This window comes from Ascaphus truei, chromosome 3 (genome assembly GCF_040206685.1).
Source record: "Ascaphus truei isolate aAscTru1 chromosome 3, aAscTru1.hap1, whole genome shotgun sequence".
NCBI lineage: Eukaryota > Metazoa > Chordata > Amphibia > Anura > Ascaphidae > Ascaphus > Ascaphus truei.
Window position 1 is genome coordinate 221190664 of NC_134485.1, and position 24520 is coordinate 221215183.

General features: G+C 43.2%; 1 protein-coding gene across 1 annotated transcript; it reads right to left on the reverse strand.

Moving 5' to 3' along the window:
* Positions 1-18168: 18168 nt before the first annotated feature.
* LOC142491021 (uncharacterized) lies at positions 18169-22100 on the reverse strand. Its single transcript, XM_075593360.1, has 3 exons — positions 19598-22100; positions 19388-19437; positions 18169-18769 (listed from the first exon to the last, which is right to left on the reverse strand). Exon 1 carries the CDS (start codon positions 22024-22026, stop codon positions 21052-21054), a length of 975 nt encoding a protein of 324 aa, XP_075449475.1. The 5' UTR covers positions 22027-22100; the 3' UTR covers positions 18169-18769; positions 19388-19437; positions 19598-21051.
* Between the last annotated feature and the right edge of the window lie 2420 nt (positions 22101-24520).

The following is a 24520-nucleotide window of genomic DNA, read 5'->3' on the forward strand; positions in this document are numbered from 1 at the left end:
TCCTTTACATGACGTCACCAAAAAAAATCCGAGGAGGAAGGACCTCCTGCACGAAGAGGAGGACAAGGGCGTGCCGGACGAAGATACAGATGAAGAAGAAGATACAGATGAAGACCCCAGAAGACCCAAGAAAGTGACGAATTGGATTACAAATTTACAGAAGAAGAAAAAGAAAGAAGATAAAGACTTGGGATTTTTTTTACCTGGTTCCAGTTCGTGGATTGGTTCGTGACCATGCAGTGTCCCTCGGATTCGGAGGGTGAAGTCATCTAAAGGTAAGTAAAACAATTAAATGTATGTTCATTTTCTTTTACAGGTTTTTGATTATTTTTTTTTATTGTGATTGAATTATTTTTTGATGCCCATTTATTGCCACAGTATTTATGTATGTCTATCTATGGATATACATATATACAGGGACAATCAATGGTTGTTTTTGCAAATGCTTGTTTTTATGTATTTTAAATGTATTTTGCTTGTTTGTTTAGAAATGTTGGTGCAATTTAATTTTTATTTTTAATTAGTATGAACTATTTTTTAGTGGTATTTTAAATAGTTTATTTCAGGGGGGGGTGCTTGCTTTGTAATCGTGGTTTCTTTTTGGTAGTTAGATTTTGGCTGCTGGTGGTTACTTTGAGCTTTCATTTATTTCATAATGGTTTGGTTTTGGTGTTTTCATTGTGAATTGTGGAATTTATTTTGGATTGGATTGGATTATTTTGTTGTTGGTATTTTTTTCTGTTTACTTCTTGATTTGTTTTTATTTTCTGATTCTTTGGAATGCATTGGATCTTGTTTATAATTGTTTCTTTTAGGTTGAGCATTGACTCATTTAAGGCCACCTAGTGTTAAATGACTCACTGGGCCATTCAATTGTTTGATTGGCATTTGTTATCTATTTAATTGGCTATTTCCTGTGTTTTATTTTGCTGTGTGCTGTGTTTTATTTTGCTATGTGCTGTGTTTAAGTTTGCTATGTGCTGTGTTTTAGTTTGATATGTGCTGTATTTGTTTTTATATGTTCTGTATTTGATTTTGCAATGTACTGTGTTTGATTTGGCAATGCAATGTTTTTTATTTGGGCCTAGATTTTTAATCCTTACCCATTTTTGGTATATTGGTTAATCATGCCCAATATTATATGGGCATGATGTACCCACTGTACAAATGAATGGGTGAAGGGTGGGAATAGTTGCCTGGGGAGGATGGTTAGGCCTCCTGGGTGGGTAATGGCAGAGGGTGGGTTAACTCCTTAATTACTTTCGCGGTTATTAATCGCTAAGGTGATTAAGGGGCTAGGGGACATTAGATTGTATTTTGCTATGTATTTTTCTGGCAACGGTGTAGAGGGTAAAACAAAAATTGTGAGGCGCTTTCCATGAAAGGTGTGATAAATAAATATATAAATATAGTGATAAATATAAATATATAGTGATTGATATCAACAGTGCTCAAAAATAGTGATAGTAAAATTTGCTGCTCAACCCTCTTAGGAGAAGATCCAGTTTCTCCTCTCTTGACTGTTTGGAAGAAGCTTGTGGGGAGCGCAGATTTTCACCATATGAAAGGAAGAGAATATATAATCGTGTAATATGTCCAAACACCTGTGGCAATATGTATGGGGATCGAGATTAAGAACTCACATTCTCCCAGTTAAAATACAGCATTGGAAGACAATCTGAAGACTCTGTAGTTTGCAGGGGGGTCTTGCTTAGAGTACTCTCCCTGGTGTCAGTGGATCAAGCCATTAGCACCATGTGCATAGACACATAAAAATCAAAGCGCAGCAGCAGTATACACCATCTACCCCTCTCCCGGGATCGCGTCGCGTCACTTCTGGTCCGGCCCATCGCGTCACTTCCGGTTACGCGATCGATCTTTAAATGGGTCCACACAGGTTCTAGGGCATGGGGGGCACATTCTGGGTTGCTGCTGGTTCACTCTACGTGTTTCGCTGGCATGGCAGATTCGTCAGGAGTCAGATCTAGCCAATTCCAACAAAGTAAAAGTTATGACGTTAAGTCTAGATGCCGAAAAGGCGTTTGATAGGATCGACTGGGCATACTTGAAAGATACTCTTGGAGCATTTGGATTCGATGGTCACTTAATCACAGCCATAATGGCGCTCTATGCAGACCCAACAGCTAGAGTTATCCATCAAGGTTTCCCCTCGGATCCTTTCAAGATCAGGAGTGGAACAAGACAGGGTTGCCCCCTATCTCCCCTGCTCTTTGCCATGTGTATGGAGCCACTCGCGGCTCAAGTCAGGGAAAATCCGGATATTTCAGGGATTGAAATTGAATCCCAAGTTCACAAAATTGCCCTCTATGCAGACGATGTCCTTTTGGTTTTGCCCAAACCCCTCACCTCTCTCCCCAATCTCTTTAGCTTGCTGGATAAATTTAACAAAATATCAGGGTTCAAGATCAACCAAACGAAATCAGAGGCCTTAAACATCACGATCCCGAAAGCTGAAGAAAAGCTTATATCACTTAACTTTATTCTGATTTTTAATAAAAACTCTATGGTTTTTTCATATATCTTTTTTTGAAAGGCTCTCAATAAGAATAAGCTTATGGTTTCAAAATATTCCGATAATATATATATATATCTATATTGTGACAAACGGCTTACTCCAGGTCTCCGCCGTCTGTCCGGGACTGTTAGAACACGGTCTTTTAGGGTAGGTTAAATGACGAGGCGTCACGTGCTGTTTCTTTAAACAGGATATGCCTGGTTTATTCAGTCCAAGGCACTGAGACTGCCACAGTGCATACAACAGAAACACCAGCAAAACAAAACCTGCTCACCTGAGCAATAACTTAACTTAGGTTGTCCCTGACTCAGGGTTGAAGTGACTTTTCCACTTCCAAGAACAAAATAAGGAACTTTGCAGTTTTAGACAAAAAAAAAACAGAATGATTTAACCTGTTTTGGGAGAGGCTTTACCCCTCTCTGCTTCCAGCAGACATCCTGTCTCCAGGCTCTTGGGGAGAGGGGAGAGGAACCAGGAAATCAGTCTTAAATACCTGATCTCCAACTAGCAGGACAAGTGACAAAAATCAGGCAGAGACAAACTCTGGTCTGGATCCCTCATCCCTCAGTTCCAGCACTTGCCAAACTGTGGGATGGAGTGCATGTATTAGGAGGCTGCACTCCCAGGCCAAACAGGATAGAAACTATTCAGTATCCTGGGAGCCCTATATATGGAATTTATTACCGTCCTCTGGTTTCTGTCACATATCCTCCCCCCAGCTCAGACCTCGAGGGATGAGCGACCATGGATATTAGGGAGTGCATCCTTGACAACCCGTCAGCATTACCATGTTTGTGCCCTGACCTGTGTTCCACAGAAAATTTAAAGGGTTGTAGGCTTAGGAACCACCTGGTCACTCTAGCATTCTTCTCTCTGTTTTGACACATCCAGGTGAAGGGTGCATGATCTGTGACCAACCGGAATTTTCTCCCCAACAGATAGTATTTGAGCGTCTCTACAGCCCACTTTATTGCGAGACACTCTCTCGACTATGGAGTAATTTTTCTCCTGGGGATTTAGTTTCCTACTTAAATAAAGGATGGGGTGCTCCTCACCTTGAGACTCCTGGGAGAGTACAGCCCCCAGCCCTACCTCAGATGCGTCGGTTTGGACAAAACATTCTTTAGAGAAGTCAGGTGTGACCAACACTGGTTGGGCACAGAGAGCTTCTTTCAGGCTTCTAAAGGCCTGTTCGGTTTTGGGGGACCACTTTACCATTAGCGGCCCTCTTGCTTTTGTGAGGTCGGTTAGTGGGGTTGCCTTAGTTGCAAAATTGGGAATAAACCTTCTATAGTAACCAATTAATCCCAAAAAGGTCCTTACTTGTTTTTTTGTAATTGGCCTTGGCCAATTTTGTATCGCCTCTACTTTGAGTGTTTGGGGTTTGAGTAAACCTCTGCCAATAGAATACCCCAGATACTTGGCCTCCTCCAGACCAATAGTGCATTTAGCGGGGTTAGCAGTTAGTCCAGCAGACCGAACTGCGTCAAGCACAGCTTGGACCTTTGGAAGGTGGGATTGCCAATCTTCACTATGGATTACCACATCATCCAGGTAGGCGGCAGCATACCGAGCATGTGGTTTTAAAATTTTATCCATCATTCTTTGGAATGTGACAACAGAAAGTAGAAAGTGAGAAGCGCAGTTAATGGGGGTTGTGATTAAACTAATGTTCTTTATTGAATAAACTTGTCCCAGGGAAATCCCTCTAGGACAACAATGATAAAAAGTCAATACATGAATGGTAATAAAAATAGTGCAAATAGAGTGGGTATACGGTAACACTTGGTTGGTCTCCAGGGGATAGAAAACGGGAGTAGCCCGATGGATAGTCTTAATCCTGTAGATTGTGCACTGCCCGGGCAGGTATTAATGAAGAGGGGTACCCCAGGGTTGAGACAATGTTTGAATACGCTCACCCTTTTTGGTACTACATCTCCTTGACGGTCTTGTTTTCCCTCCGGTCACGAAAACCGCTCTGGTGCACACAGCTTGAATGTGCTGCAACTCGCGATATCACGCAGCCCTCCGGGTGTCCGGGTCTGATGTCACTTCCGGCTGTGACGCACAGACCCTTCCCGGTAGTCTCTGGGCTCCGTTTCTCTGCGCTCCTCCTCCTGATGGTTACCAATGACCAAATAGACAGCCCAGCAAGTGGTAATGTCCGCTCCTCTCAAACGCACTGATGGCAAGCAAACACCCTATTGCTCCTCCTCCTACGCGTTTCACCAAAAGGCTTCGTCAGGGATAACGTCACACCATGCGCCTTCATAATTTATAGCAGAGTTAATTACAATTAATTTAGTGCCCAATTAGTGGCTCATTCATCTTTGACATAAATTCAAATGAGTCCACTATTAGAACAGAATGGTGCAAACAGTATATATGGCTGGTTCATGTCACAAAACGAAAAAACACACACACAATGATTATACAAAATACTAGATATCTTTAAAGTTAATAATAATATATTAAAAATATATATTTTGATTAAATTAATTTTAAAATTGATGTTTCACAAAGAATGATACAATAAATGAAATAAATACATTCCTACATAAATTAGTTTATGGTGGTCAATGTTAAACACTAGAATTCAGTGGTAGATGGTATTTGTTTTTATAATTAATTTATGTGCATATATTTATTTTTATTTTTATATAATAACTAAATAATTACAACACATTAAATATTCCTCAGACATTTTCAAAAACCAAATAACTTGTTAGCTAAATAGATTGATACATAGAATATATTCCTACACACGTTGATTGGACTGGATCATTCTGAAACATTTATATATATTGTTCATTATTGTTAAAGCTAAATAATTGAAGGTACATACTTAACCTACAAACATTTTCAAATAGAGTGCTAACTCACATAAATACAATTGGTCAATACAAAATATAGATAATAAAAAAAGATTTTAAATGTATAAAATTCATTGATGGATAAAGAATAAAAGTGATTCAACTTTTTTACTTTTCTATTATTATCTTATTTATTATCTTTTTTAACTTTTTTAACATTTACAGGTATTGGTGACAGGCATCAACTAATGAAAAGCTAAAAGGTCCAACTCTTCATTTAGACCTACTGGACTCATCGTTTGTAGTTTAAATATTCAGTAGGTCTCTTGTTTCCTAAGTTTTAGAAGTCTGTCACCACTCAAGGTTGTTTGACTAATGTGTTCAATGCCCACAATTGATAATCCTCCTATATCTTTATTATGAGCTAATAAAAAATGGCGAGAAACCCCATGTCCAAGGAAACCTTTTAAAATATTTCTCCTATGCTCAGTAAAACGTTCCTTTAGACTTCTCTTCGTGCGGCCTATATAATGAAGGCCACATGGACAACTCAGTAGATAGACAACGTATGTTGTATTACAGTTGATAAACTGCTTTATTCTGAATTTTTCTCCCGTGACATTGGATGTATATTCAGTACACTTGTTTTTAATGTGTTTGCAGGTTAAAAAATTTGTACGCCCACATTTATAGCAGCCACCTGGGCAAGATGGTAACCATGTGGTTTGTTCAGTTCCTGTTGCATTCAGTTTGATTTTGTTTTGTTTTAAAATTGTAGGGGCTAAAACATTCTTAAGGTTTCGTGCTTTTCTAAAAACAATCCCTGGTCTGTTTTGTAATGTCTTACCTATAATTGGATCATTTAATATGATCCCCCAATGTTTTGTGAGGATCTTCAGTAATGATATTAAGATATTAAGTTACCATCTTGCCCAGGTGGCTGCTATAAATGTGGGCGTACAAATTGTTTAACTCTTGCAACTCATATTGACAGATTTATTATAAATCATTCCTCCTGGCAATGCACAGGTTATTAAGAATTTATATTAGTGTAGAGACCCTTGAACGTGGTCTGCCGTGAAGTTTGGCTCAAGGGCTTACAACAATTTGGCCAAAATGTTAAACTAAAAGACCATTTTATTTATTAGTTATTTATACATGAATATTTAGGCACTGTACCGTATATAAGTTTTTCTGGATGTGCACTGAGCTTTGTCTGTGTTTTATGTTATGTCTCTGGTTTTAAATATAAATTGCCATGCTCAGTAGCACTCCTCTGTGAAACTTATATGCTTATATATATGTTGTGGGTATTTTGGGGGTTCAATTTGAGCTTGTAGGTGTTCTGTATGTTTTATAACTTTAAAGATATCTAGTATTTTGTATAATCATTGTGTGTGTGTTTTTTCGTTTTGTGACATGAACCAGCCATATATACTGTTTGCACCATTCTGTTCTAATAGTGGACTCATTTGAATTTATGTCAAAGATGAATGAGCCACTAATTGGGCACTAAATTAATTGTAATTAACTCTGCTATAAATTATGAAGGCGCATGGTGTGACGTTATCCCTGACGAAGCCTTTTGGTGAAACGCGTAGGAGGAGGAGCAATAGGGTGTTTGCTTGCCATCAGTGCGTTTGAGAGGAGCGGACATTACCACTTGCTGGGCTGTCTCTTTGGTCATTGGTAACCATCAGGAGGAGGAGCGCAGAGAAACGGAGCCCAGAGACTACCGGGAAGGGTCTGTGCGTCACAGCCGGAAGTGACATCAGACCCGGACACCCGGAGGGCTGCGTGATATCGCGAGTTGCAGCACATTCAAGCTGTGTGCACCGGAGCGGTTTTCGTGACCGGAGGGAAAACAAGACCGTCAAGGAGCTGTAGTACCAAAAAGGGTGAGCGTATTCAAACATTGTCTCAACCCTGGGGTACCCCTCTTCATTAATACCTGCCCGGGCAGTGCACAATTTACAGGATTAAGACTATCCATCGGGCTACTCCCATTTTCTATCCCCTGGAGACCAACCAAGTGTTACCGTATACCCACTCTATTTGCACTATTTTTATTACCATTCATGTATTGACTTTTTATCATTGTTGTCCTAGAGGGATTTCCCTGGGACAAGTTTATTCAATAAAGAACATTAGTTTAATCACAACCCCCATTGACTGCGCTTTTCACTTTCTACTTTCTGTTGTCACGTTCACATTAGGGACTGGGGGTTCCCTACTACAAGAAGCTGCATCTACCACCGGGTTGTGATTATCTTAATTTCATTTATACATACATTTATTCTTAGCAAACCCTTATTTGCACCGGACTGGTTCATGTCACATGATTTTTTGTTTTTTGTTTTTATTTTTTGCTTCGGTGCCCATATTCACACTAACATCCCATACGGCGCTTTTACATTTTTTTTGTTTTTCTTGTTATTCTTTGGAATGTGGCGGCAGCACCCTATACTGAAAGAGGCCGTCTGGGGTTGAGAAGGCTGTCTTTTCTTTTGCCTTTTCTGTGAGTGGAACCTGCCAGTACCCTTTTTTTAGGTCTAGGGTCGTGAGATATTGGGCTTTGCCCAGTCTCTCTACCAGTTTATCAACCCTGGGCATAGGATAAGTATCAAATTTTGACACAGCGTTTAGTTTACGGTAGTCATTGCAAAACCTTGTTGTACTGTCTGGCTTTGGGACTAAAACTATAGGGCTGTTCCACCCACTTTGGGATTCCTCAATTACGCCTAGTTTTAGCATTTTTTTAACCTCTAAACTTATAGCCTCTCTTTTGGCCTCTGGGAATAAGGTACAGTTTAAGGTTACCTCGGACCCCCGGTTCAGAGACAAGGTCATGTTCAATTACGCTAGTTCTACCTGGCTGTGTAGAGAAGACTTCTTTGTTTCTTCTCACTACAGTATATTCTGGACCTCTCATTTCTGATGAACAGACAGGGTTTCAGCTATGCTAACCTCTGGGTCAGTTTCTCGATTCTCTGACGGACCTGGGGGTACTAGGGTTAACAAGACCTCTCTATCTTTCCCGGGCTTAAGTATTTATTTATTTATAAAATATTTTACCAGGAAGTAATACATTGAGAGTTACCTCTCGTTTTCAAGTATGTCCTGGGCACAGAGTAAAACAAATAATACATGGTTACAAGTACAGTTACATAAATGAACATGGTATACATTATATACAAGACATTGCGTGCACAGTTAAAGAAAATATATATTATGAGCGTATGAAACAGTTACAGATCAGATTAAAGTGTGAGACAGCCTTAGATTTGAAAGAACTTAAGCTGGTGGTGGATATGAGAGGTTTATATGGTTTATATGGTAAATTTGCTCAGGTTTCCTCCTACCTGGCTGTCTCACCTTATAATTTACTTCTCCCACTCTTTCCAAGACCTCATATGGCCCATGCCATTTAGCAAGGAATTTACTCTCCACGGTGGGAACCAGAACTAGTACCCTATCGCCTGGAAAAAAATTCTGACCCTAGCACCCTTATTATACGTATTCCTCTGGGCCTCTTGAGCTTTTTCCATGTGTTCCTTCACTATAGGTAGGACTACAGCTATGCGGTCCTGCATCTGGGCAACATGATCTATTATACTTCTGTAAGGGGTAACCTTGTGTTCCCAAGTCTCTTTGGCTATATCCAGTAAGCCCCTTGGGTGTCGGCCATACAATAGTTCAAATAGGGAGAAGCCTGTGGATGATTGGGAAACTTCCCTAATGGCAAATAACAGGTATGGTAACAAACAATCCCAGTTTTTCTCATCCTTATCGACCGCCCGGCATAACATGCTCTTTAAGGTTTTATTGAACCGTTCCACTAAACCATCTGTTTGTGAATGATAGACTGAGGTTCTGAGATGCTTGATTTTTAGGAGTTTACATAGCTCTTTTGTTACTTGGGACATAAATGGTGTTCCCTGGTCAGTTAAGATCTCTTTAGGAATTCCGACCCGGGTAAACAGAACTATTAACTCTTTTGCTATGTTTGTAGCAGAGGTGCTACGTAGGGGAACTGCCTCCGGATATCGGGTGGCATAATCGAATTTTACCAATATATGCTGATGTCTCCTAGCAGACTTTATTAGGGGTCCTACTAGGTCCATAGCAATCCGGTCAAATGGTACATCTATTATGGGAAGGGGTACCAATGGGCTACGATACGCTTTGAACGGGGCGGTGATCTGACATTCTGGGCATGAGGAGCAATAATTTGTAATTTCTGCCAGAACCCCAGGCCAATAGAAGCTTCGGAGAACCTTTTCTTTTGTCTTTTCCACCCCTAGGTGTCCCCCCAATGGGTGACTATGTGCGAGGTGTAATACTACATTACGGAATGTCCGTGGTACCAACAATTGTTTAGTTATAATTGATTTCCTTTTATCAACCCGATATACTAGATCATTCTCTACCTCGAAGTAGGGGTAGGCAAGTGACCTATCTGGTTGGCCAGGAGTACTATTCTGGTCCCGTATATTCCCCCTTGCTTCCGCTAATGTGGGGTCTTCCCACTGGGCCTTCTTAAAACTCCCAGGACTGACCTCTAGGTCAGCGAAGGTCTTATCCTGTTCTGGGGTGGTAAGTGCCTGTTCAACATCTTGATTTGGGGTATTCCCTACCAAGGTAGCCATGGAGAAGGGGATTTTACAGCACTCATCCTCTTTCCCCTTCATATTTGTGCCCTCGTCAACCTCTATTTCTGAGAAAGGGAAAGGGTTTGTTTCTTCTGTTACTTCATTATGGTCCGCTATTGAACTCTGGGCGCTATTCTTAGAGGAGGACCACATTTTTAGAAAATGGGGAAAGTCGGTCCCTATTAACACATCATGTGCCAGTTTGGGTACTATATCCACTTTGAAATCTAAAGAACCAAACTCTGTTTCAATAAGAATATCAACAGTGGAATATTCGTGATTATCCCCATGTATACAACAAATTGCCACTCTTTGTGAACTGTTTACCTGTTTTTTCTCAATGGGCAACAGGTATTCGGACACTAGTGTGACCATGCTCCCAGAGTCAAGAAGTGCCCGAACCCTCCTACCATTAACCTTTACAAATGCCCACAGATGGTTATTCAAGGGGTCCTCTGGGCTAGGGCCCATACATTGGGACCACAGCGAATAAGGTTCAACGCTGTTGCATTGCATTGGTTCAGTATTTAGTGGGCAGACTTTCGCGGTGTGGCCCCTCTCATAACAATTTACACATTTAGGTACATAGTCTGTGTCCCACTTAGAGCCCTTTTTCGGCTCCCCATGTTGGCTGTTGCCCTTAGTATGCGAGCCACTGTTGCTGGTGCTGTGTGAAGGCGGTCATCGCTCTTCAGCCCCCCTTAACCCTGGTACCATTTTACCATCTCTGGAAGAGTCCTGGAACCTTGGGTAGTGGGGATGCTCCATGACTATGGGTTGCAGGTGCTCTTCTGCTGCATTGTACCTTTCTACGAGGGCCACCAGCTCGTCTGCATTGTGGGGGTCACTCTGACTGACCCAACGGCGTAGGGCAGAGAGAAGTTTCCTCAAGAACTGGTCCATGACCAACCGTTCCACGATGTGGCTTGCTGAGTTGATCTCGGGTTGTAGCCACTTCCGAGCGAGGTGGATGAGGTCATACATCTGGCTTCAGGTGGCTTTATCCAACATGAAGGACCATGCGTGGAACCTTTGGGCACGAACAGCCGTGATTACGCCGAGGCGGGCGAGGATCTCGAACTTCAATTTTGCATAGACGTTAGCTTCGGCTGGCTCTAGATCAAAGTAAGCCTTCTGGGGTTCGCCGCTTAAGAAGGGTGTGATTAGACTGGCCCACTCAGCTTCTGGCCATCCCTCTCTCTGTGCCGTGCGTTCAAACATGAGAAGATAGGTTTCAACATCATCCGAGGGCCCCATCTTCTGAAGGTAGTGGCTTGCCCTGATCATTTTCGGGACTGTGGCTGCCTCTGCCAGTGGAGTCTTTAGGATAGTCCCTCTCAGGATCTCGTGTTCCTGCTGTAAACCCTGGGCGAACTGTTGTTGCTCCTCTCTCAGCAAGCGGTTTGTCTCTTGCTGGTTTGCATTCGCCTGTTGCTGGATTGCATTAATCTCTTGCTGGGCTATTAGCAGCTGTTGGTGGGTTGCATTTGCGTTTTGCAGAGCGGCATTCGCCTCTTGCAGGGCTGCATTCGTCTGTTGCTGGTTTGTATTAGCCTCTTGCAGGGCTGCATTCGTCTGTTGGTGGTTTATTAACAGCTGTTGCTGGATTTCATTCGCGTCTTTCTGGGCAGCGACATTGCGTACCAGCGCACTTACCACGTCTTCCATCTTGTTAGGAGAGAAAAAAACTTTTTTTTTTCTTGTTAAAGTTCTTTAACCCGCAGACCTTTTAGTGTTCTGCCCGCATTCTCCACCATATGTGACAAACGGCTTACTCCGGGCCTCCGCCGTCTGTCCGGGACTGTTAGAACACGGTCTTTTAGGGTAGGTTAAATGACGAGGCGTCACGTGATGTTCCTTTAAACAGGCTATGCCTGGTTTATTCAGTCCCAGGCACTGAGACTGCCACAGTGAATACAACAGAAACACCAGAAAAACAAAACCTGATCACCTGAGCAATAACTGTAACGTACGTGCTTGCCACAAACTGATACTGGACCGCGGGGCTGAGGTGGGGATGCATAAACACTGACCTTAGGTCCAGCAGGAACCAGAGGTGCAGACACGCCACATGAAACGCTGGGGAAACCAGCGTAACCGCTACAGCGCGGCGAAGGTGAAGTCTGCCAGGAACAAGGAAAGCAGTGCCGGGGCTGCTATGCAAGAAGGCCTTGGGATGCCGGGGACTGGAAGCTGGATACAAGGCACAAGGAGCTAAGGATGCCAAACACGGAGTCTGTGACAAGCACAGTTACTTGCAACTTGAATTGCAAAGTCTATGTCCAGCAACTTCCTGAGGGCGGGGCAGGCACTAAATAGCACAGGAGGCCAATCAGGCCAGAGCTGCACAGAAGGCAGCAGGAGGCAGGTGATTACAGAAGCAGGGAATAAATTGTCTGGAACCTGCAAAGCTCCGGATGGATGGGCTCCAGCCAAAGCCAGGAGTGTATTCCTGACATTACCCCCCCCCCCTTCAAGCGAGGCCTCTGGATGAGCAGAGATAGGATCCCTCAGAGGTCTGGGCGACATGGAATTATTTCTGAACCCTCTGGGTATAGTTGTAGAACTGCGCCGAGGGCATTTGTCAATGAGCACTTTTTTCAAACGGAAAAGCAGTGGCACTGCAACCAATAGGGGGTCAGCACCCCTAGGTAGGTGAGGTTTAGAGAACATCAGGTCTGAAGTCTGGGGATCCACATAGAACGCAGTAGTTACGAAGGAAAAAGCAGAGAGAAGCATGCCCGTGCCCAGAGTGAGAGCACAAGAAGCAGGGACGGGCACCTCAGGCAAGGCAAGGAAGTCCAATAGGAGCGTTGCAGGCTTTGACGATGACAACATGAAATCCAGAGAGAACACATGAGGTAGTACAGAAAGTTCCATGAGGGATAATCCTAAGTTTGCATTAGCAGTCAATCAGTCAGAAGCGAGTACCTCAAATACTGTGGAGGAGTCACTGGGAGACAGTATTGCCTGAGGAGTGGGAATCCCAGATTCAGAGGTAACATGAGGTACTGAGGGGGGGGGGGTAGGGAGGGAAGGATGATGCTTTACTGTGAGAATCTTAGGATCATCCATGGTTATAACAGGACGTGCAGGAGAGTCAGTGAGGCGTCTGTTTGTTCCAGAAATGCATGTCTGAGAGACAGCAGCGGCTTCCCTAGACAGAGCACGGGGAATCGAAAAAGGTACACCGGTCACTGAAGTGAGTCCTTGAGAAGCAGCAAGTGCCAAACTACAGTATGTATTTTGATTGTCAGAAGGCATTGCGCTAGCCTCTGAAGTGGATATCTGTGAAACAGCAAGGGGCAGAGTAGATGCGTCAGTAGAATCAGAGGAAGTTGTGCTTGTCTCTGAAGGGAAAAATTGGGGAACAACAATAGGCATAACAGAACCTGGGGGTATCTTCATGGCAGGAACCTTAGAAACAGGGCTAGGTGCCTTAACCATGCAGGTACATCAGGAAAAACACCTCTTACAGCAGGAGTTTTTGTGACGGGTAAATCACATGCTACATGAGAGGCAGAGGGAGGAAAACATGTTTTTTCATTAGGAGCTTTGGAACTTTCACAAATTAACTCAGGAACTGCTGGAAAATCCTGGGACGCAGTAACAGGGAACTGAGAATTTGCAAAAGAATCAGAAACAGAAAGGCTGATCTCTGAAGTGGTAGATTGAGAAACAGCAAAAGGAGAGGCAAATGCTTTGGGGGGTTCTAAAGAGACAGGCTTGGAGTCAAAGGCAGAAATCTCAAATGTCTGAGGGGCAGCAGTGATTACACTTGCTCCTGTAAAGGGTTTAGAGAAAAGTGCACTGGTTTCAGAACTGGGCGTGAGAGAGTTACTGCTAGGTACTACAACATGATTACAAAACTTTGACAAAGATAACATTGGCTCATAAACTGGAGCTTTAGATGCAATGGCAGAAAACTCAGACATAGAGAGGGTACTGTTTAAAGCATGAGTTTTAACATTAGTGCTTGACATATCACATACTACAGGGGAATCAGAGAAAGGGAAGGCTGCTAGTACATCAGGGGTTTTAACAGGGGTACAGGTTAACACAGGAGGTGCTGGAGAATCATTAGATGCAATAACAGGAATTTGGCACTTTGCAGGGAAAGGAGTAAAAGGAAACTTTGACTTGGAAACCTGATCTGTCAATGCAGGAAAGGAAGGCTCTAAGGAAAGAGATTTAGAGACACAGGCAGGGATTTCAACTTTCTGAGAAATTGGAGGGGTAACACTAGGTGCTGCAAAGGTTTTAGAGACAGGAACGCTGGTCTCTGGAGTGGTAATTTTAGTTAGGGCAGAGCGGTGAAAGCAGTAAATCCCAACAGGCTCGGTAGCTTGAGCAATACAGTAATTTGCAATGGGAGCTTCGCAGAGCTGACTTGCAGGGGTTAAATTAGGCACAGCATTAGAGTCAGAGGAAAGGGAACTTGAGTTTGAAACTGGTGACTTGAAAAATTCCTCCTTAGACTTCTGACATGCAACATCAGCTTGGGAATCCCAAGAAAATCGGGGTACCCCAAGGAGTCCTGTAGCAGGACGTGAAGCACATAGGTGCTGCCTCGTAGCAGAGAGGGAGTCCATGGACTGGTCATTCTTTTTCATGAGTCGGTCCAAGGTTAGGGAGAATCTATCAGACTGGGCCAGCATTCCAGACAGGGTCAGGCTTTTAGACCGGGCCAGGTTTTCAGACAGGGACCAGTTCTCAGAAAGGGGAAGTTTTTCAGACTAGGACAGATTTTCAGACAGGGACAGATTTTCAGACCGGGACCGACTTTCAGACAGGGACCGGCTTTCAGACAGGGACCGGCTTTCAGACAGGGATCGGCTTTCAGACAGGGACCGGCTTTAAGACAGGGAGGTTAAATCAGGGCTAGGGACCATGGAAGACTCTCCCTTAGGCTTAAGAGGAACAAAATCAGCTTGGTAATTTCCATGAGAAGGAGGAAACCCCAAGGGTTTAGCAACAGGACTGGTAGCGCAGGGAAGCAGTCCCATAACAGCGTCGCAGGCGAGGATAGGATCCTGCACTCTTATGTGCTGGTCCAAAGATAGGGATAATTCATAAAACATATTTTGAGTCTGCGCCAGTTTCACAGGATTCGCGTTTTCCCAGGTCACAGGGGAGCCAGGGGCAGGAACATAGGAAATCATAGTCTGTTTTAGCTCTCTAAGGCGCTGGGCCTTAATCAGGAGTTCTTTACGGAGTTGTTTCTCAGACGGGGTTAGGCCAATAAACAGGGACTGGGTTTCAGGCGGAGGCAGTCTCTCAAATATATACTGATCTTTAGACAGAGGCTGGTTTACAGACTGGGACCGGTTTTCAGAGGGGAACCGGCATAACCCCACCTCAGCGGGGTCCGAATTTGTGGGGCTGGACATACTGTAACGTACGTGCTTGCCACAAACTGATATCGGGGCTGAGGTGGGGATGCATAAACACCGACCTTAGGCCACGGAGTCAGGTCCGGCGTGCGGATTCCATAATCAGACATAGCCAGGTCAGGATTGGAGAAAGTAGGGTTAATGTTATCCAGGCAGGGGTCAAGGCAGGCGGCACAGGAGCAGTGGTCGAGGAAACAAGCCGAGGTCATCAACAGGAAATCTTGGGTGAAGGTACTTCAGCACAGGAGGCTAGAACCTGGAAAGAAGCCACTGCAGCGGATATGCTTCAGCGAAGGTGCTGCAGTGCGTCAGGAAAAGGCCAGGAGTACACTCCACTTGGAGGAAGCAGGAACCAGAGGTGCAGACACGCCACAGGAAACGCTGGGGAAACCAGCGTAGCCGTTACAGCGCGGCGAAGGCGAAGTCTGCCAGGAACAAGGAAAGCAGCGCCGGGGCTGCTATGCAAGAAGGCCATGGGATGCCGTGGACTGGAAGCAAGATACAAGGCACAAGGAGCCCAGCAGGCCAAACACGGAGTCTGTGACAAGCACAGTTACTTGCAACTTGGATTGCAAAGTCTATGTCCAGCAACTTCCTGAGGGCGGGGCAGGCACTAAATAGCACAGGAGGCCAATCAGGCCAGAGCTGCACAGAAGGCAGCAGGAGGCAGGTGATTGCAGAAGCAGGGAATAAATTGTCTGGAACCTGCAAAGCTCCGGATGTATGGGCTCCAGCCAAAGCCAGCAGTAGATTCCTGACAATAACTTAACTTAGGTTTTCCCTGACTCAGGGTTGAAGTGGCTTTTCCACTTCCAAAAACAAAATAAGAAACTTTGCAGTTTTAGACAAAAAAGAACAGAATGATTTAACCTGTTTGGTGGAGATGTTTTTCCCCTCTCTGCTTCCAGCAGACTTCCTTTCTCCAGGTTTTTGGGGAGAGGGGAGAGGAACCAGGAAATCAGTCTTAAATATCTGATCTCTAACTAGCAGGACAGGTGACAGAAATCAGGCAGCAGACAAACGCTGGTCTGGATCCCTCATACCTCAGTTCCAGCACTTGCCAAACTGTGAGATGGAGTGCATGTATTATGAGGCTGCACTCCCAGGCCAAACAGGATAGAAACTGTTCAGTATCCTGGGAGCCCTATATATGGAATTTATTACCATCCCCTGTTTTCTGTCACTATATATATATATATATATATATATATATATATATGTAATATATACTATATATATATATATATACACTATATATATGTAAGTGCATCAATTTATTCGGCCATTATCAGAAGAAAAAATTAAAAACGATATCACACTATTGTCTTTTTCTATGTGCTTTTCCTTGTTTTTCCTATGATCCATGCGCCTGAGGACTCTTCTTGCATCTTCACTTGCATCTTCACTCCCCGAGTCTGGCTCCGGCAGACAGATTAAGGAACATTTGGAATCCTCCAATTTTTTTCAAAGAGTGGACTTACATATTCGTCACTTTTATGTATGTATGTATGTATGTATGTATGTATGTATGTATGTATTGAACTAAAACACGGAACTTACACCTACATAGATTAATTGTGTATACATAGTGACCCACTGGCCAAGGAATTTTCACTCTAGTTATACTATTAGAATTTGTAAGTCAGTGCTCCTTTCTCTTTGTTTTTCATAACGTTTTTAATGTCTTTGCATATGATCAAACCTAATTTTAGTCCACCAATGCACGGGTTACGTCTAATGTATGTACTTGGGAGAAAAGGTGAGAGGGGCCAACATTGCAGTGTCCCGTTTGGTACTGGGAAGGGATCAGGTAGAATACCTTACATGTTGAACCCGGCTGAGAGATTGGTCTAAAGAGCGGAGCGACTATAAAAGATTATCTTCCAGACCAAAGGCTTTTAACATTTTAAACTTATCAATATAATTAATCAAAGGCTTTCTCTGTATTTAATAAGATAGTTAAATAGTGAAGAAAAATGCAGCACCAATTGTTATGTAACTAAATGTGATGGGTGCTATAGATTGCACACATGTTGCGTTGACCCCGCTACGTGAAGTTGGGAGGAATTTCCGTAACAGGAACACACGTTCGGTGATTGAGAGGACATTTGGAGTGTTAAAAAGTCGCTTTAGATGTATGATAAATCTGGGGGGGGCGCTTCAGTATTCGCCACAGAAGGTTGCCGACATAGTGATTTGTTGTTGCATTTTGCACAACATTGCAATACGTTATAATCTTCCTGCCAACATTAGGCAAGATATAGAGGAGGATCCAGTGGGATGGAGACCCGCCAGACTGTCATCGACACTTATTTCACATGTAAGATTCTTATTGACATGTAAGATTCTTATTTTCATGTAAGCCAATCTATCCTCATCTCGTGATGTGTGTCACATTTTATTGTGTGTATGAAATCATATGATCCTGCTCTCTGAATGTGAAGGGCCATTGTTGCAAGAATTCACACAAGTTAACGTGACCACGGTATGTGAGTGTTTAACTTATTTGTCCATCTCAAATTCATGTCACCCACCCTTTGTGTGCATCATGCAATGCAGAGTGTTGTGCAAGAAGTTAAGACATATAGCAGTACAGATGAATATGCCTCTATTGTTAGACTTAGACTTGCCAAGTACTGAACATTGACATATTCAATGTTTATCACCTTTGTCACTTCAAAATACACCAAAAAAAGTCACATCAAATTTTTAGAGTTGTGTTTGTAAATATGTTTCAACTTTTTATTGTTCACATTATGAACTTCAATCGGCTAAATGACACTTAATTAAAAATTACAACATACATTATTTCTTGATGCCTGCAGGTGTGTGAGCTACTTACATGTTCATATGTTGTATTTCTAAGGTCGTATGTGTCTCTAACAATAATGTCATTATTTGGATGTTAATTTGACACACTGCAATAGTCATATAACATGTGAATGCTTGATACATTTACTCATGTTGATGTTTCATGAATACATTAAATATAGTGGATAACACATTGTGTAATTCTTCACACACCGTAGTTGAACATGATCTCGAACTCAAATGATGCACATAGACTATGTTCACAATGCAAAAATGTTGTGACAAGTTACCTAAGTAATTTGTATGTGTTGTAATTTTTGTAAGTAACGTTCCTAGTTTCGTGAAACTAATTCTATTACACATGATATAAATTTTTGCCCCTGTTAAATAGTAAATTCTCGTACACAGTTAAGGGTATCACTCATGCTATGAGATGAAGTAAATTCCAAAAAACACAAATGCATGTTTTCATGATGTTTGCAGGATATCAAGGGTGTAACTTCTGGTGTGTTTGGATCCTTCCATTCACATTTGTTTATGGCACTGGAATGGAGATGTGAACATCTGTCGAAGTAGATATGGAATGTTAATTATAAATGTACATGTTATAGAACAAATGTTATTCTGCATCTAAACACACATCATACGTGTTATTGTTTTGTACCAGTTGTGTTACGACAAATGTTGATCTTACTCTAATTATATAAGATCTTACAAATAAAGCTTGTTAACCTTATGTCCCAAAAATATGCAATTCAGCACAAATTTTAAATAACACTATGCCTGTACACATATAAATTCTCTCACATATACTATCACTGCAAAAGTTATCAAAACACAATGCAACACCACATTCATTTGCCGTGATAATGGTACATATTAGCAGTGATTCTGGCGCTTTAATGCTAATGTATATAACTGACTAACAGATTTAGCGGATCTAACATATCCTCATGTTTCCATACGCAAAGTACTCCAATCATAATAATATCTACGCCATTTCTGCACATATGCCATTTCTTGAACTCTTTTTGCAAATCTCATAACTTTTTTTCTTTACAACACATGGGCGTACACCTTGTGTCATGACATTTTATGAATGCGCAGGACAACCTCGAATTGCACGCGATATTGCCCTGAATATGTAACTATCTGGCACGGATCTCGTTAACTGTATCTTACCTTCTTTCACAAAGATGTCCCGGCATCTGTTGCGCTTCAAAACGCGATATCTGTAATATTAACACATAACGGAGAAGAGGTAAAACAAAAATAGAAAAAAAAAAACACATTTAGCCATGGTACGCGCATGCGTTATGGGTGGAACACATATGCGTGTCATTGTGAAACAAGAGAATCACTGATTGTTCAAAGTGAATCGTTTATAGTTACCTGCATTATATAGCATTCATATTCGGAGCTGCCATGCAAGTGGTGTTTTGGAGGTAGCTGGTGGTTTCAATCAATTGGTTGTTCTGTGTGTTCATCTCGTTGGTGTTCCAGCTTGATCCGTCAAAGTTTGGATATTGTGTCATGTACTGAGGCGGATACAGATAGTTACTTTGTGGCATTTCATCTGCTTCAGAAAGGTAGTTAGTATGTATGTTAGCATCATAGCTAGCTCCGGCATTGTTGTGGTATAGGTTGTACACCTCCGGTTGAAAATACGAAAGATTTTGCTGAACATTTAAGGCACCGCTTCGGGCACCTATATCATTGTAGTTGGGTCTGCTATTTTGGTCTCTTCTTCTTAAATTGCCACTTGCAAACATACGCATACTTGATTCATGTACTGCCCAACAGCCACCCCTGATTCCGTCAGTTGGTGGGTTCCAAATAAAACAATCATTGGTTGATAAAGTTCGTCTGATAGAATTTCGCCAAACTTTCGGCTTTGGATGATTTTTATAAAAAGGATAATTTGATGAGATATGCTCAAATATGTCCGATACAGTAGCTCTTCTCTGTGTTCGGTATTGAATAGCGCAATAGATTAAATAGGCGTAGCAAAACAGAGGTTTCTTTTGAGTAGACATTTCTAAGAGCATGTTTCTCATGGAATGGTGTAAAATAAAACAGTCTTACTTTCAAATAATGTTCTGTACAAAAGTATCAAATTGGTGGGAATGTGTTCAACACGGTCCAAGGTCGTTACACAAAGGAATAAGTGTCCATGATATCTTCTCCCACATATAGGTGTTCAGGCTACTGCCTAAATTTCTCCGCCACATTCTATTTTTTTAAACAGAAACTCCGAGAAATACATTTCTGCCTAATAATTTTGTATTAGCAAATATGGAAAATGTTAATCCACAATTGTAATGTTTATCTGTGTGTTCAGAAGAATTACATCTTTCACATGTCAACATAATTAGCGTCGACATGAGACTCGCTATCCTGTTTAGTTCACATATGTGCACATGAAATATGACATAATGTTAATTTAATTATTTGACATAAATTGTGTCTTTAGCATGATACAATTGTTAAGTAAGTGAATCTTAAATGTGTCAAATAGGGAGCATTGAACACTTCGCTGTGTATACACTTAAAAGCTATCAGTCATACATGAACTATCTAAAAAAAATGCACAAATCATATTTGGATATACACTAGACCTAATCAGGACATGCTGAAATCCGGAGATTAATTACTCTTTGTTCTCATTACACATATCATACCATGCAGTCCCTTATAGGTATTTATAATAAACTTCGCACTAACAAGAATAGAGCAAATCATAGATATTTTGTATACGCTTAGTGAATAATTTAAGGGGACAGCATGTTTAAATATTGTATGGCCACAAAGAATATGTAATGGGACATTGAATAAGATCTGATTGACTATTTTTTGTTCAACTTTTTTGTTGAACACCGTGTGCTACGCCTTGGTCTGGTGGCATTGTCAGGGGTAGGTGTGGAAGGGCTTTGTGTGTCACCGATTTCGGCTAGACCTGCCATTTGTGGGGCCTCAGCAGTTGTTTGGCTGGTTGGTTGTGCTTCACCATGTACATATGGCTGCTGTGGCATTGGCGCTGCTTCAGCTTGTACATATGGCTGCTGTGGCATTGGCGCTGCTTCAGCATGTACATATGGCTGCTGTGGCATTGGCGCTGCTTCAGCGTGTACATATGGCTGCTGTGGCATTGGCGCTGCTTTAGCGTGTACATATGGCTGCTGTGGCATTGGCGCTGCTTCAGCGTGTACATATGGCTGCTGTGGCATTGGCGCTGCTTCAGCGTGTACATATGGCTGCTGTGGCATTCCCATTTCATGGAGATATGGCACTTGCATTGGGTGTGCCAGTCCCAGGGCCTGTGCCAGGGGTTCGAACATTGCATGTGGCATTTGCATTGGCTGTAGCATTTGCATTGGCTGTGGCTGTGGCATTTTCATTGGCTGTGGCATTTGCATTGCCATACATTGTGCTATAATAGTTAAACTATTAGAAATAGCCTTGAGAGTGTCCAGTTGTTGGTTGAAAATGCCTCGCATGTTTAGCAGTTCTTCACAAATGGTACGATTTGTTTGCTGCTGGTTGGCTGCCACAGCCTGTTGAATTCTGAAAAAAAGTTGCTCTGCAGATTTTAAGGATGCCAATTCAGCTGCACACATATTATCACCTTGACCTGGCTGTAGAGGCTCACTGACCTCATCTTCAATTTCAGGATCTGTTATATCCAGTTCCCGATTGTAACCCTCGCCAAACACTTGGGGTGTAGTGTCATCGAGGTCAGGCACATCTAGTTCCCGGAGTGACTCAGCATATTCATGTTGGGGCTCCTCCACACACTGAAGTTGTTGGGGCTCCTCAAGCATTTCATAATTTTGCAATTCGCCCAGAATTTGTGTCGATACATCAGAGTCTGTTTCCTCATCCACAACTATAACATAAAAAAGATACTTTTTAATTCACATGATGAGCAACTAATTATATGCTAGCGTTGTTATTTCTGCAGCAAACATATTGTTATGCATTGTATCATCTACTCAAGATTCCTGTAAAGGTTTATTGTTATTTTGTGTGTGCATATGCTATTCACCTGACCTAAGCTGAACATGATATGAATGAAAAAAATGTTGCACATGTATCAATTTTGGAATAATAAACTTTCACATTCACACGTGAAACCTATGCTGCGGCCACAGTGTGTTCTACACCCCCGCCAGCGGTTCACTCAGAGGCCTAACCATGCCCGGGAACTCATGGCCACGCCCCCGCCAAACTCACGCGCCGCACGTGCTACAGTGCTGACTGCCCCTAGACAAACACACATTTTTTGTGTTATCCAATTTGTTAAACACTAGTAGAAATGCATCAGGCATATTGACACTACATTAGTACTTGAATGCAGTTGGACATTTCTTGTTCAAGTTTTCAAACACTAAATACAGATTAATGAATGGCAATACGTTCATAAATAAACACACACACAACTTATTGTCCATGTATAAAAAGAATTAATTTTTACATGAGGTAATCAAATTTTAGTTGGACATACGATGGTTCATTAGAAAAGCACATGACGGGGGCGTGGCCAGGACGCCGACAGAGATGGACGTGTAACAGAGGAGCTCCCCAGACCCTCTTATAAATAAACGAATAGAGGCTCTTTCCCCCCGAAATTCCCCCTCTAAAAGCACTTCCCTAGACCCACAGACCTGGACGGCATGGCGAACAGGCAAAAATCCCAGACAGCACAGGCTGTAAACAAACTATTCTCCCCGCGGAGTTCAGAGGCGGCCGCGAAAAGCCAAGATGGCGCGGGACCATCAAGCGCACGCGGCCCCAAACAAAATGCCCAAACGCAGGACCAGCAGGAAACGCCAGCACAGACGGCGGCAACACTCACCCGAGAGGATATGAAGGAACTCATGGCAGAAATGTTACACGACCTGCACACATCACTGAAGGCCGATCTTAGATCGGCAGTTACAGAATTAAAACAAGAGTTAACAGGCCTAAAGGAGCGTACGGAGGCACTAGAAGTCAAAATGGAGGACTCCCCACAGGCCCAAGAACTAGCCGCAAATGAGATATACCGGCTCGGGGCTGAGGTAGAAAGTCTCCACGATTCCTTAGAAGATCAGGAAAACCGCGACAGGAGACAGAACATACAGTAAGAATCAGAGGCATCCCCGAGTCGGTACTCCCAGGACAGTTAAAGACCTACCTCCTGGATCTCTTCGCCTCCCTATGTGGAGACCTGAGTCAGACGGACCTCGAACTGGACAGGGCTCACCGCTCCCTTGGCCCACGATCAGAGGATCCAAAAAGGATGAGACACGTAATAGTAAGGCTCCATAAATTCTCAGTGAAAGAGAAAATAATGGAGGTTGCCCGAACCAAAGAACTCATCACATTTGAGGACAGCCCCCTACAACTCTATAACGATCTCTCTAAACGCACCGTAGATCGCCGCAAAGAACTAAAACCGTTAACCATACTACTGCGAGACAGCGGAGTAAAATATACATGGGGTTACCCATTCAGGCTAATGGTGCAGCGCAATGGAAAGATGCTCTCAATTAAACACCAGGAAGACATGGAGCACTTTGCGAAGGCACTAAGCCTCACCCCTCCCGCCAGCTGGAGAACCGAGGGACCCAGGCCAGAAGAGCCCCCGATCAGGGCATCGGAAAGGCTAGCAGGCCAGAGGGGTCAGCGGAACAGATAAGAAACTCAACCCCACACTCTCAGTCCATACAAAGGCACCGTCTCCAAGAATGGCACAAAGACCTCACCTTACCAGCACCGCAGGGAGAAAACAAGCACCGCCGGAGCTGATTACACTGACTCGTCGGGGGAAGAGGAGCAGCCGGCAAGGGATCAGCATCGCTCTCAAATCCTCGCAGCCACTCGCACCACTCACTCCACTTACCTGAAACGTGAGACGAGGTCCTGGTCGTCGGGAGACGGGGAGACCAGCTTCCCGCGGTGGAGGGGGGAGCAGAAGAACACCCGGTCCCCCCCCCCCTTTTTCATGTCCCCTTCTTGTCGGCTGCCTCCAGCTTTTCGGCTTTTTGGCCCTCGACCCCCCCCCCATGTGGGGTTCCTGGCGCAGAGAGTCGGATCTCCCCAGTCTCATGATCTCCCAGGCACAGGACGAATTGCCCCAGCAAACGTGAGTAACCCAAAATCCCGGGTGAAATTGACAGTGCCGGGTAGATTGGGGGGGGAGGGAGGGGGGTCACGCAACGAGCTGAGAGGGAGCGGCACTCAGTGACCCCCTCTCACTAACTAGATGTTAGCGGTCATCATGGTCCCAACAACTGGAGGATCCCCTAGACCAACCTTGCAGCTCGGAGATGG

Bases quoted from the DNA above. Each gene is read 5' to 3' on its own strand.
- LOC142491021 (XM_075593360.1), bottom strand. From the start codon at position 22,026: ATGCTTGAGGAGCCCCAACAACTTCAGTGTGTGGAGGAGCCCCAACAT.